Here is a 12848-nt window from a genome sequence, read left to right as displayed (position 1 = left end):
GAGGGATGCTCTGGTCCTGACCAGCAGGGCCACGCTGCAGACGAGGGATGCTCTGGTCCTAAGGTCCACTGTGTATGTTGGGACAAGAAGGTTTTTGCAGTTTTTTTAAGTCCTAACTCAATTCTTAAGGCAGCTCTAGCCAGTGTTCCACTCCAAATCCCAGAGTTCCACCTTGAGTAAAGTTTTGTCTGAACAGGTAGAAGAGCTGTTATGAACAGGTCTCTCACAGCCATGGGTGCTGGATTGTTTCAGCTACAGTTCCACATGGTTCCAGAAACAACCTTTGAGGTCAGGAGGGAAAACGGAAGCTCAAGGTAGATTGCCCAAAGTAATGAGCAGACTAGGTATTTGAACCTTGGCAGTCACCAGTCCGTTGGACCTGGTCTATTCCTGTGTGATACTCAATGGGTATATAGAATGTGCCCCTCATCCCCAAGCACAAGGTTTCCTGGGTTCTCAGCTATGGCTTTGTACCTTTTGAGAAGGTGGCCCTTTCCTGCCTGTCCGCCAAGGGGAGGAAGTCAATGTGCAGGGTTAAGGACAGTTATGTGTAGGTAGAATAAGAGGAGATTTTTTCTGTGTTATGGATTGAATCATGGCCTCCTGCTTGCAAGATACTCTACCACTTAATGACATCCCTGGCCCTGACACCTGCCCTCTTCTCTCCATTCCCAAGGCTTCATAAAGCACCCTGTAATTATGATTGTGGGGAGAGAGATGTTTTCTGAAGCTTCAGTGTAATTTCTTAAATGGCCACCAGATGTCGAGCTTAAGCCAGGTTTGCAAATTCCCTTTACAGATGCAAGATGGTGGGGCTGCTAAGGGGAATTAAGAACAAAATTTAGCCCACCCTAGTTCTCCCTAGGGCCCCCACTTCTTATCTGGGATCCTGGGATTATACCTAGAAAGAGTCTATAATAAATTTATTTTTAATATAAATATGACATAGTCTTTATAGAACTAAGTGGATGATTCAAGTTGTTTGGAGTTTATATAATTTGGGGTGCTCCTAAGTCCTAGATCAGGAAGATAAGCAAAGAAAAAAATGCCTGATAGAGTAGAGACCAAAAAAAAAAAATCCAAGTACAAGGCTACAGCACTCACTCGTACCCTAATGTTACAGAAGGTCTCTCTGTAGGGTGAAAGAGTCATAGCGTCACCTATCACCAGTTTGCCTCCCTGAGTACCCCCAAATTCCTGCAGTAAGAACTTTAAATTGTGCATTGTAATTGCAGATATGGCCACTAGATGTCAGCATGAGGCCACTTTAGCAGCCCAGCAAGGCCAAGTAGATGCTCGGGATTTCTAAGGGTTCTTCAGCTCTCTTTTCCATAAATGAGAGCTCAGACAGATCCCCTGAATTAAGTTACTCTTCTCTCCAGAAATATCAAGTGAGTAGATTGTTTCTGTGCCGTGTCTTCATGATTGCAACCCAATATTAGTTCTTCTTTTATGGTCCCTTTCTCCTGTGTCCCATAAACTGTATCCCTCAACCATGGAACACCTATGAAATATAATTCTGAAAGATCATGCCCCTCAAATTGTAGCTCACTGATACCCGGTGCCCCATTTATTTCTGCCTCGATGGCACCATGGTTTAGTTGCTCCATGGGCATTCTTCACCTGCATTCTCCTCTTCCTTAAATACTCTGTGTTATAAGACCCTAGTAGGATAAAAATAGCCCTGGGCCTAGTCAGAGGTAGGAATTCGGGGGACAGAACTTGAATTCATTTGGAAGAAGTTAAGACTGTTTCTCTGACTGTGACCTGTGGGATGTAGCCAATTTTTCCTCCAGCCCCTTGGCCTTCTACTTGCTCAAAGAGTACCTCCTCCTCTTATGGCACTTCCAAGGAATTGCCTCATGGGTTTGGAGTAAGCCTTCACCTTCCCCATGCCAACTTCTGCCTTGGTAAATCCCAGCCAAACGTTCTCAGAAGGCCCTAGTATCATCCAGACACTGCAGCAGACAACAGAGGGCAGCACTTGCCACATACGTCTGGTCACCAGCCCCAAAGCACAGCTAGAATCTTCGTGTGGAAAAGATTGCCTCACCTTTGTGAAGTGTGAGGTGCCCTCTGCTATGTACCACAGATGTGACTTGGGAGTCATCCACAAGCATAGTGAGAAATCCCATCTGCCCTTTTCCCATGAAAAAGGATGTCTGTATCATGTTGAGTCACCCCCATCAGATATGAATTCCCCTAAAGTTTGATTATCTTCCCCTACGGATGTCTCCTTCTTCCCAAACATGCCTATCTCTGCCACTAAGTAAAGAAGTGCAGGTAGGACTTGGACAACAAAGGGAGAGGGAATCATTAAATCTTAGCTTGGGCTGATAAGATAAGTAAGATAAAAAGATTAGCTAGACTTCAAAAGTGCAAAGGGTAGAGACTAGTGGGTTTCGGTGGAGTACACTTTATTTGTTTGTTTCTTTTTTCTTTTCTTTTTTTTTGAGTCTCTGCTCTTCCTGCTCTCCCTCAAAAGCAGGGGACAAACATTTCAGAGTACAAATGAAACTTTAGGCAATGCTTGTATCTGAGTCCCAGACCAGCTGCTGTCAGTTCTCAGTCTGTGCCTTACACGGAGTTGCAGCTAGGCTAAAAAGGAGTGAGAACCCAGCCAATCAACACCCCAAAAAGGGTGAACAAGTGTCACTATACATGCCATCTGCATCAGTATGTTTAGTGCTTGGCACTACTCACAGAGGGCAGGGGGCCAGGTCAGACGACTGATGACAGAGAAGAATTCTAAGTTGAGTAGCCACGAAACATGAAACAACAAGATGGCGCTGTACCACACAGATGCACAGAAGCATTTTAAAAGTAATTTTAATATTTATTTTGAACCCGGGTTCTAATTTAAATAGGCCACGCCCCTTTTTACCTGTGCCACGCCCACAGACATTCCAGGGTGTCAAGTGACTACCAAGTGTCACTCTAGTGAAGTCCTACCCAGTCCCCACCCCCTGCACATAGTCTCCACCCCCTAGCTAACAGGAAGTGCTTCTAGCTTATGTTCACGCCCACATAGATGTCTTTCCATTTGACAGGCATAGGCCAAAGCCCCACCCCTTAATGCCCCCATGCCCTAGTGTGGGAAAGTGCCATAGTCAGCTGCCCCAGAAGTCTTTGCTGCACTGTGCAAGCACATTATTTCCCAAATTTGGAGGGGTCAGGGGCTGGGCGTGGAGGGGACGAGGAGGTGAGGGGCAAAGATATAGTGTCAGTTATCATTTGAGCAGGTGCCTTGCTCCGTGGTGGACTGCAGGACCCACTTTTAGAGGCTCTGTTATCATGCACACTCTAAAAGTTCCTTTAACCGTCTCTTCAGCCTCAGCCTCGTCCCCTTCCACCTCTTCCTCAACATCGACCCAGGTGGAGTGTCTGGACACCGCAACCGGAGCACCCCCTGCTTTGGCGGAGGCTGCTGATACTGGCCCAGCCAGCAGATCATCACCCAAGCAATTTCGGAAGAGGATCTTTGGCACCAGTGATTCCCCGGTCCTCTTTATCCACCGTCCGGGAACTTCAGGGACTACGAGGCGACTAGAGTACAGGTAACTAACTGGCTTTTCATTCCTTCTGTGTATGGGTGAAACTATAGTTTAAATATTCTCCTAAGGGTAAGTGAGCTGGGGACTTGGGGCAATTAAGATCTTGATCTCTGAAGTGGGAAAAACAGCCGCTGGACTGGACGGATCTGAGTAACTTCAGCTTCTGATAATCGGGCTGGGGACTTAGAGGACTGCACAAAAGTACAAGGAAAGTAACCATTCCTTCACTAATCTACCATGCAAAAGGGGAGAGACAGGTCTCTTGCTCTTCCCAGCAGGAGTACACAGCTGTTTTCACAAATGTGGAAGTTTTTCTCTGTGAAAAATTTCCCCTTGGTGCACACTCCTCCCCATCCCAACTGTGCAGACAGACAGAGATTCTGGGGCAGTGTGGGGTGTATGCATCATATACATGCATAAAATGCACATACATGTGCTTTATATATATAAAATTTAAAAAGCAAAGCTTCCCTCTCTATATCCTATATCTGCTTCCACCAAGAGATAAGTAGAAGAACCATGAGGATGTTATTCCTTGCTGTTCCCTAGCAGGGTTTAAAAAACAAAAGTTGCTTCTCTGCTGATATGCCAGTCCCTTTATGCACTCTCCCTCTAGCATGTCCTGTCTGCAAATATAAATTTGGGGCAGTAACAGTACTCCTGGGTGCACATTTCTTTGTGCATAAAGTGTGTTCTTTCCTGCAACTCGGATCCCAGATGCCTTAATCCACCCATTATAGCATTCATGGGGAGCGGGGCTGTTTCCTGGAGAAGCCCCTACCACCCTTTCCAGAGGCTGCCCTTCCTAAAGCAGAGCCATGTGCTCTCTTGATTTTTGTTCCCATTCAAGGTGGGAGTGTGAGGACAGGAGTGGGAGGGATTTCATAGCTTTAGCTGAGGCCCTTCAAAGAAACCTTTTTGTGTGCAGCACCCTTATCCATGCCAAGGCAGAAGCCCACCCCTAATTAGAAAGGGGCCAGCTTGTCCTTTCCAAAGGAGGGTCTCCTGCCTCTCCCTAAGCAGTTGTCAAACTTGGCAAAGTGACTTCTTACCAACTGCTTTCTCCCTTCTGCTTAGAAAGCGGGAAGCAGGCAGCTGAAGAGAAGGGGTGTGGGAGCAACCCTGACAAGTTGACCCACTGGCTTCTCCATCCTGTAGCAAGGGGGGAAGGGGGCCAGCCTCAACTAGAGAAGACTTGTTCTTGATATAATCTCAAGGACTTTTGCTTCTCCTAGGGGCCGAGTAGTCACCACCGAGCTCCAGGTCATTGTGCACGAGGAGGACCCCAGGCGATTTCGGGCTGCTGCAACTTCTAAGGCTAGAGCTCTTGCCCTGCCTGCGCCAAGGCCTGCACCAAGGCCTGCGCCGAGGCCTGCGCCAAGGCCTGAGCCTAGGCCTGAGCAGAAGCCGGAGCCGAAGCCCGAGCCGAAGCCCGAGCCGAAGCCCGAGCAGCCACCGGCCAGAGCAGCCGGTGATCGTGATCCCAGCCCTGAGGCCCGCTGCTGTGGCCTGTGGCCCAGGAGATCCCCAAGCTCCCAGAACTGAAATGAAGCCACCCACCAGCCCCAATCCTTCCCCAGAGGTGAGTGTCCATCCCACATCCAGCAGGGCAGAGGTATCTCTAGCACAAGAGTCATATCCAGACTCCTGCAGATACAGGGCTCAGCCAAGTCCCTTGCAGCCAAGGGGCCAGCAGAGGCTAGGAAGTCCATTCAGTCACACAGCTGGTATCTGGAATTCAGGTGGGCTCCGGGGGCCTCTCCTTAGGAACACGAGGTGTAGGCAGAGCAGGCATCCAGCAGTCTCTATAGCCTGCAGGTCCTTGAAGCTGTGCTCCCAGAAGTGTAGGGGCAAAGGTGGCAAGGGCTGAGGGCAAAGGTGGCAAGGGCTGAGGGTCAGACAGCCCAAGAGGGAAAGGCAAAGGTTCCAGATCAGGAAAGAATCTGAGGAAAGAAAAGGAAAATAAACCGTTAATTAGAAAGAATTGGGAGACTGGAAAGCTTGGCGTAGGGGGCCCTGCCCTCCCTTTCCTAGGCCGTGCAGTTGCTGCTGTGGTGCCTCTGCACCAGTGGCTTGGCCTTTCTGTGTCTATCCGCATTTGTCAAAGTGTGTGACAGTCTCAGGCCTCCTGACTGAACTGTGAACAGAAAATGAAATAATGACCAAAGAGACATTCTGAGACCTGTGGAAGGGCCTTGGGAGAGCTCGTGTCCTGATTCCATTGTGTTCTGGAGGCCATGGGCTTCCTGTGCATGAATAGGGATGGGAGGTAGCTAGAAAGGGCCTGGGGCCAGAAGCCCTGTGGACTCTGCCAGAGTAAGCTCTGCTGCTTGGTGACCCTGCAGTTCACTGCTCAGGTACTGGGGATCAGGAAGGCAAAGGCTCTGTGTCTGGGCGAACGTCGGAGGTTGGGGGAGGGGGCAGCGTGTGCCTCTGTGTCCTTGTGACTTAGCCTCAAGGGCAGAGGACTCCCAGAGTCAGCTAGGTGGGGCCCAGCAGGTGAACTCCTACTCCACCTCCAGGCTGCTGTGCCCATGCCAAAGGGAAGCCATAAATCTTCTTTTAAAGGATGGTTCAGACATTAAAGGAATTAACATGACCTGGCCTCTGTCCATCCCCACCCCAGCACACCGACCTTCTCTGCTGCCCCATTTCCAAGGCCCCCACAGTAACTCTTACTTACTTTGGGGTTTGGTAGTGCAATCCTCCTGTTGGCGGTTCCAGGGGTGACTTCCCAGGCTTGCATAATAACACAGAGCACTGCCCGTGTCTCCCTGGTCTGGAGTCTCTGTGTGGTGGCCTCTGCAGCAGCTGTCCCTCAGCAGGGCATGGGGGAGAGCCTACTAGGGACCCTCAGAGACAAGATGGCTGTACAAAATGCTGGGCTTGTTTCCAAGTCTGGGCAACAGCAGAGCTGGGAAAAGACAGAGAAAATAAGGAAGGCCTGAAGGGAGACAGAGTCCCTGGCTAAGGGTGCGGCCAGGCTTAAGGGGCAAATCTGAATCTTAAAGGGTATTTAGTTTCTTTAGGATTTTAAGCCCAGAAAGACTTGAACTGTCATGGTGGTGGGGCAGAGCAGGGACTGGGGTGTGCTTAGGGCTCATGTCTAGTGGGTTCCCCTTCCTAGAGAAAACCACAGCCCCCTACCCATAACATCCTAAGGCTGTTGTAAGGGGTACGGGGGAGTAGGGGAAAGGAAAGGGCCTTGGAGGGAGACTGACTCCTGTCGTTGATCCTGGCTAAGGGTGGGCTGTGCACTTTTGAGCCCTAGGTTGACCAGGAACTCTACAAGCCTCTTCCCTGTGCCCTGAGTCACACTTTGACTAAATAAGGCCAGGTGAAGGCTCTGTGGACAGCCACGTAGAAGAAAGAGACCGTGCATGTCCCAGGCCCCTCCCTACCCTGCCTGCATGCCCTGGTGGCTCTTCAGTGGGCACTCAAGGTGACCCCAGCATCTCCCTACCTGGCAAAATCCAGGAGTGCGTCTCCAGGGTGTTCCTGTAGCTTTCTTCAAGGCACCTCTGCAGGGTAGAAAGCGGAGATTAGGCCATGAAACAGGCCTCTGGTGTGGTTGCCGCCTTCTCAGATGCCCCTTAGGAGCAATAAAGCAGGACTCCAGAAATGGGGCTCTGGTCCCAGTATCTTGATTATCCCCAACCTGTGCCACTTCATGAGGGAAAGGTAGAGAGCCCCCAGCTGGCCCCTGGGAGCCAGTTTCTTCCTAAAGGAGACCCTCAGGAGAGGGCTTGTTAGCCTGCTCTAGCTTCACGAGGACTGGGAGGACTGGGTGTTCAAAGACACCTTTTTTTTTTAAGTGTTCCTCACTCCCCCAAAATTTACAAGACTCCTCCAGAATGGGGAGCATTATCATACCCCAGTCTTTCTAGCTGGAAGCTTCCTCAAGTCTATAGGCACACAGGCAGGCAAGCCAGAAAAACCAGGGATAGAGGCTGGTGGGAGAGGGGCAGCATGGGGGGGGGGGCAGACCAGATGTTCTTGGAATAGGACACGGGGGTGATTGATGCGGACTGGAATTTGAAAGGGGAACATTCCCCACGTGCCTCATGCTCTGGGTGGAAAATGGGTGTGGGGGACTCTCTCAATCTTGCCAAGCTAATATGAAGGCAATGCCTCACCCAGCCTGGGTCCCCGCACCTGTCCAAGGACATTAACTCCTGCCTCCCCGGTGTCAGGCTTTGAGAATCCTCTCCCCATACTATCCTTCTATGGGTCTTTCTATGGGTGACTATAGAGACAAGCAATGCTTACAGTCATGGTCCCAGGGTTTTCCCCACTCCGCTACTCCCCAGCACCTCCCCTATCGAACACCCCACCCCAACCCCCAGGTCCCGCTAGAATTGTGGCCCTTCACCTCCAGCATTGCCCAACTTTGAGGGGGTGGCTTTGTTCCCAACAACAGCACGGTGAGCCTGTGTGTGGGTTTAATATTTGCCTTTAAGAAGCTGGACTTTCCCCAGCCAGAACTGAGAGGCTAGTCGCCGAAATTTTCTGAAAAACGAAATGAGGGCCTTGGCACCCGGCCACTGCTATCACTGTGTCATTCTGCGCCCCTCTCACCCCCATCCCCTTTTTTCTCTGCTCCCCCACGTTTTACCCTCTTTCCATACTGCCCAAACAAAACCGATTCCTCCGTTGTTAATTGTTAGGGAGTGGGCAAGGCCTGATCGGCGCGTTCGGGACACGGGACGGGCAGGGGTGGCCACTGGGGGTGCTCCGGGTCCCCAAACCGAGCCAGGGACGAGCCTGCCCCCGGCGGCTGCCTGGCCGCGGCTTCGCCTAGGCTCGCGGCGCCTGAGCGCGTGGGGCGCAGGGGCGGTGGGGCGTCGAACGGGGCGCCGGGAGTCCAGGGAAGTCTCGGGGAGCAGCGCGCGGTTGCTTGCTCGACGTTCCCTCCCCTCGCCCACGCCCGTCCGGCTTTGCCTCAGCCACCCAAGCCCTCTGGGTAACTATAAGGCAAAAGAACGAAAAATGCCGCTGGCTCGGGCGCGCGCTCCGCGGCGCGGGTGCTCCCAGTCTGTTCCGCTTGCGCCCCTCTCCCGCGCCCGGGTTCCCCCGTGAGGGCGCCCCTGCTCCGTGTGAGTTCCCTGGCACCGCGGATCTTGGCGCCCCGTCCTTCGCCGCATGGGAGTTCAGTTTCTCAAATGCAGCTCTAATTTTCTGTGGTGTACGTGCAGCCAGAGCAACTTGCCGGCTTCTCTGCACCTCAGGCGTTGTTTCCTTGGGAGCCTCAAAATTTAAGCATTGCTTTCCGGGGGCCCTCCAAAATCATTCAGTGTTTGTTCTTCTCACAAGTGAAACTTTTTTTTTTTCTTTTTTGACACTTGATTTCCAAACTTTTCAAAAGGCGGGAATTCCACCTCCGCTGGCTCCCCAAAATTAGATTATGTGGCCTGGGCCCCCAATTTTGCTCCTGTCTCTTAAGTTTCATATGCAAGCTCCTACCTCAGTTCCCTAAAATTTAAACGTAAGTCCGGGTCCTTAGTCCTTCTGACAAATTTTTCTTACTCTGGAGAGTGGACAGTTTCACAGCATTTAGGCGCTGTACCCACGGGGTGGGGGGGGTATTTTCTCGTGTCCCTATCATTTTATATCTGCAGCACTGACCCGCTAACTCTCTTTTTCTGCCACCCGCCCTCCAGTTTTATTAACAGGGAACACAATACACTCGATTCTGTAGTTTGTTCCCCCAAGCCCATTTTTTTCAATTTTACAAGTTGAAACCCACCCAGACCTCCTTAACAATTTTCCTGGAACCCTCCTAGTTCTAGCCTTCTTTCTATGTCCTTCCCTAAGAATGTAGGCAACTCAAGCAGCCTACACTCTCATTTCCCAGACTCCAGAAAATCAAGGGAGTGTTTTTAGCAATTACCCCTAAAACTCACTCAACAAGAACCCCAGCCCCCCACCCCCCCCACACACACAAGGGTCAAGGTTGGGGTTTTCTGGGGCTCTTGGAAGCTTTCTGGCCACAGTTAAAGTTCTTTAAAATACAGACGCTCTCACTCAAGCCCCTAAAGCAGGCTAAGCAATGATCTAGGGCGTGTGCTCACATGTGGCAAGAGCTTTCCATGCTCTCTCAAGTCATACATGTCTCTCTGGGTCATGCAAGAGACCAGATTACAAAATTAACGCTTGGCCAAAGCCTTTTTCTTTATACTAGAATGTGGCATGTTCCCAGTCTTAAACACTCTGAGCATTTTCTCTGCACCAAGTATTAAGAGTTCCTGGATCCTTTCAGCTTAACAATTTAAATTTATTTATTCTTTTAAATTCAAACACCAGTTGCAAAGTCCAGCACCATCCTGGACCCTTCTCCTCACTCCCCCATGTTGGCCCATGCTGAGCGTCCTCAAACATTAGGCAATGTCTTCCAGGCCCCCAAACACCTTTAGTTAGCTTTGGGTCACGGAAAGGTTCCGCTATCTCCCGCTGCAGTGCCAGCCAAGCACCCACACAGCCTCTTACATTTCAACTTTTTTTTTTCCAGTCACCCTGCACAATCTCTGCAAGTTACAAATCTGGGACACTGATTCTCATGTCCTATGATTTAGGAACTCATAATCTCTATTCCTTAAAATGTAGGAGTTGGCCCTAAAGTGTTCCAGGGATAGTGGGAAACTTTAGATTCAGAAATTATTTTCCTGGGGCCAAATTCAGGTACTCCAAAACAAAATGAGATTTTTTTCTTCCAAAGAGTTTGGGTTTTTATTAAACTTTAATGAGCCTTGTTGAATTTATGACTCCTGCCAGAGTCTCCCTAAATTTGGGCAATGTTTTATGGTCCCCCAAAAGCACGGTGAAAAATGTCCGAGATCCCCCAAATCCTAGGTTTTAAAGGTCTGTATCTTACAACTTTCCTAGCTACTAATTCTGCTCCCCGCAATTTAGATTTCAACATCCATTGGGTAATTTTTATTGATCTCTAAAACTCGGAGTACATTTCTCCAAACGCAAACATTGTCCAAGAAAACATACAAACTCCCCCCTTGTTCAACAAAGAGACCAACTGAAATCTTTCTAAGAAATTAAAATATTAAAAGACATTGATTTTCTGTCTTCCTCAAATGGACTGATTGCACTCCCAACTCGCCCACATTTAAACAGCATTTCCCCATTCTCTGAAGGACTTCTTTGAGGCCACGGAAATTATAAAGGTGATTTTTCCCGGGTGCTACAAGATCTACTGGCCTTAAGGGTAAACCTTAGTCTCCACTCCCGCCCCCCAAAAAGAATTGACCTAGATCCCTAAATCCCTACTTCCCATTTTAAGCAATTAAAATGAAGTTTTCCCAAATTTCATGTTGGGAATTTTCTTAAACTCAACAGCAACTATAAACCCCCTAACTTCTACAAACTAGTCTAGGATTTTGTGGGTTTCCCAAGGTTGCTGACCAAGATGTTGGGTTTCCCAAGTTAGGCCTGGATTACAATGTTCCCTGTTTTTGCATGGAATAATTTCCCAACTTGAATTCTAATTTTTCTGGAATCTCAAATTTGTCACTAGCCAGTTTCCCCATTTGTGGAGTCTCCCTCGAGTTCCCCTACTTCGGGACACTCATTCACAGGGCTGCAAATCAAACAAGGGTCTGACTTGGGATCCCCGAAATTTGAGCATTGTTTTGGCTGGCCACTCTCGGCAGCTTCCCCTTTCCTGCGCATAACATTGGTTTCGGCCTCTTCATTTTCTTACGGTGTCCGGGCGGCGGCTCAGATTTTGGAAAAGTCTGTGTGCCCAAAACACGCTCAGGACACTGCCGACGGCCAGGACGTGGGCAGTGCTGCTCCCTCGTCCAGGAAAACGACTGGGCATTGCCCCCAGTTTCCCCCAAATTTGGGCATTGTCCCCGGGTCTTCCAACGGACTGGGCGTTGCCCCGGGACACTGGGGACTGCCTTCGGGGTCTCGCTCACCTTCAGCAGCGTCCACTGCGTTCCACAGAGCCTCTCCGGCCCTTCTCCTCGGATCCTCCTGCGCCTCCCGACGCGACCTTCGGCCTTGTGGTGAGCTCCCCATGGCGCGCTCCGCGTGCCCCAGCTCTGCGGCTGCAGGCACCCGGCTACTTCGCAGTTAGTCCCCAGGCCTGCTGCCGAGTAACGCGGGAGCGGGCTGATGGCTTCTTCCTTGGCGGCTGGGTGCCCCCGAAACACGCGCCACTTTGCATGCACTCTGCAAACAACTAGATTGTAGGGAAAGCGCCTGGCGGCCAGGAAGCGGGAAGGGCAGAGCGTTGGGCGAAGCTAGTCGGGGAGAGGTGCTGAGCTCTCCAGCGGCTTGGAGCCTCCAACCCTGCGGGTCGAAGGCTTGGGGAGGCGTGCGCAGAGCGCGGACTAAGTGATTAATGGCCCGGCCCGGAGGTTAGCCCCGGGCGCGCGGGTTTCCGCTGGTGGTAGCCCCTTCCATTCCTAGAGGTGCGCGGCGCGGGGTGCTGGGAAGCAGGGTGCACCGGTTTATGAGTGGTTTTGACTCTGTAAAAATCACAGTGGCTTTTTACATCGTCTGAACCCTCCAGGAAATAGTTTCCTCAGACCCCCAAATTATCGTGGTGGCCCCTGGGGCCGAACCCGCTTCTACGCAAGTTCAACACACAGAGGACGGGGTAACTGTTATCCGGATATTCTGGGTGGGTCCCAAAGGCGCGCTGCTTAGACGCACTCCAGTGAGTTCTAGCTTACAGGTATGGTTTTGAGCTATGTTTCCCGTCCTGTTTCTTTCGACATTGTGATGGGTCCCACGCAGGGCAACTCTGGCGTAGCCAAATCAGCCTTCCCTTAGTGGCACACCTGATGGCCCCCCAGACTGCTCAGGTACCCTGCGCAAAGCACCGGGGGGCGCTCGGGATCTGGCTGCTACTCAAGGTGCCTTGCAGCTCGCCAAGCTTGCTCAGGCAGGTGGCGGCTGAGCGCTTGGGAACCGTCCACTGTCTGGCAGGTAGGTCCCTGTGAGGACCCTTGAACCAGCACCCAGCTACCTGCGCCTGAACTCTGCCCGCCAGTTTGCGCCTACTTTGTAACCCCCTAACTGAGCACAGTTCCCTCACTACCACTGAGGCCTAGGGTGCCACGCACGTTGGTTCACACCATGCGCCCCTGTCACACAAGCACAGGGCACCCCGGAAACATGACATGGGGCCTCTAATTTTTTTGGAACGGGTACCCGGTATTTCTTGGGCATGCTGGGGCTCCCAGCCCCCCACCCCAACTTCGGGACCACGCATTCCACGCACCCCCGGCACACCCCCCCGTGCTCAGGGCCCCCGGCCCTCGTTCCCCCCCG

At 51.2% G+C, this 12848-nt stretch overlaps 2 protein-coding genes across 3 annotated transcripts in view; both read left to right on the top strand.

Annotated features, from left to right (window-relative positions):
- The window catches only part of LOC113456530 (insulin-like), a 7802-nt gene extending 2703 nt beyond the window's left edge, over positions 1-5099 (top strand). Inside the window, exons 2-3 of the mRNA XM_026781320.1 lie at positions 3332-3557; positions 4790-5099. Of these exons, the coding sequence (XP_026637121.1) occupies positions 3332-3557; positions 4790-5099 (536 nt within the window). The remainder of the gene's footprint in view (positions 1-3331; positions 3558-4789) is intronic.
- The window catches only part of Igf2 (insulin like growth factor 2), a 14196-nt gene continuing 6309 nt past the window's right edge, over positions 4962-12848 (top strand). The window contains exon 1 of one of the 2 annotated variants that reach the window (XM_026781505.1): positions 4962-5136. In XM_026781505.1, the coding sequence (XP_026637306.1) occupies positions 5101-5136 (36 nt within the window). In that variant the 5' untranslated portion in view covers positions 4962-5100. The remainder of the gene's footprint in view (positions 5137-12848) is intronic. The other variant, XM_026781504.1, reaches the window with a different exon arrangement.

This window comes from Microtus ochrogaster, chromosome 8 (assembly GCF_000317375.1).
Source record: "Microtus ochrogaster isolate Prairie Vole_2 chromosome 8, MicOch1.0, whole genome shotgun sequence".
NCBI lineage: Eukaryota > Metazoa > Chordata > Mammalia > Rodentia > Cricetidae > Microtus > Microtus ochrogaster.
The sequence above is the reverse complement of the archived record's forward strand: the minus strand, read 5'-3'. Positions and strand labels throughout refer to the sequence as shown.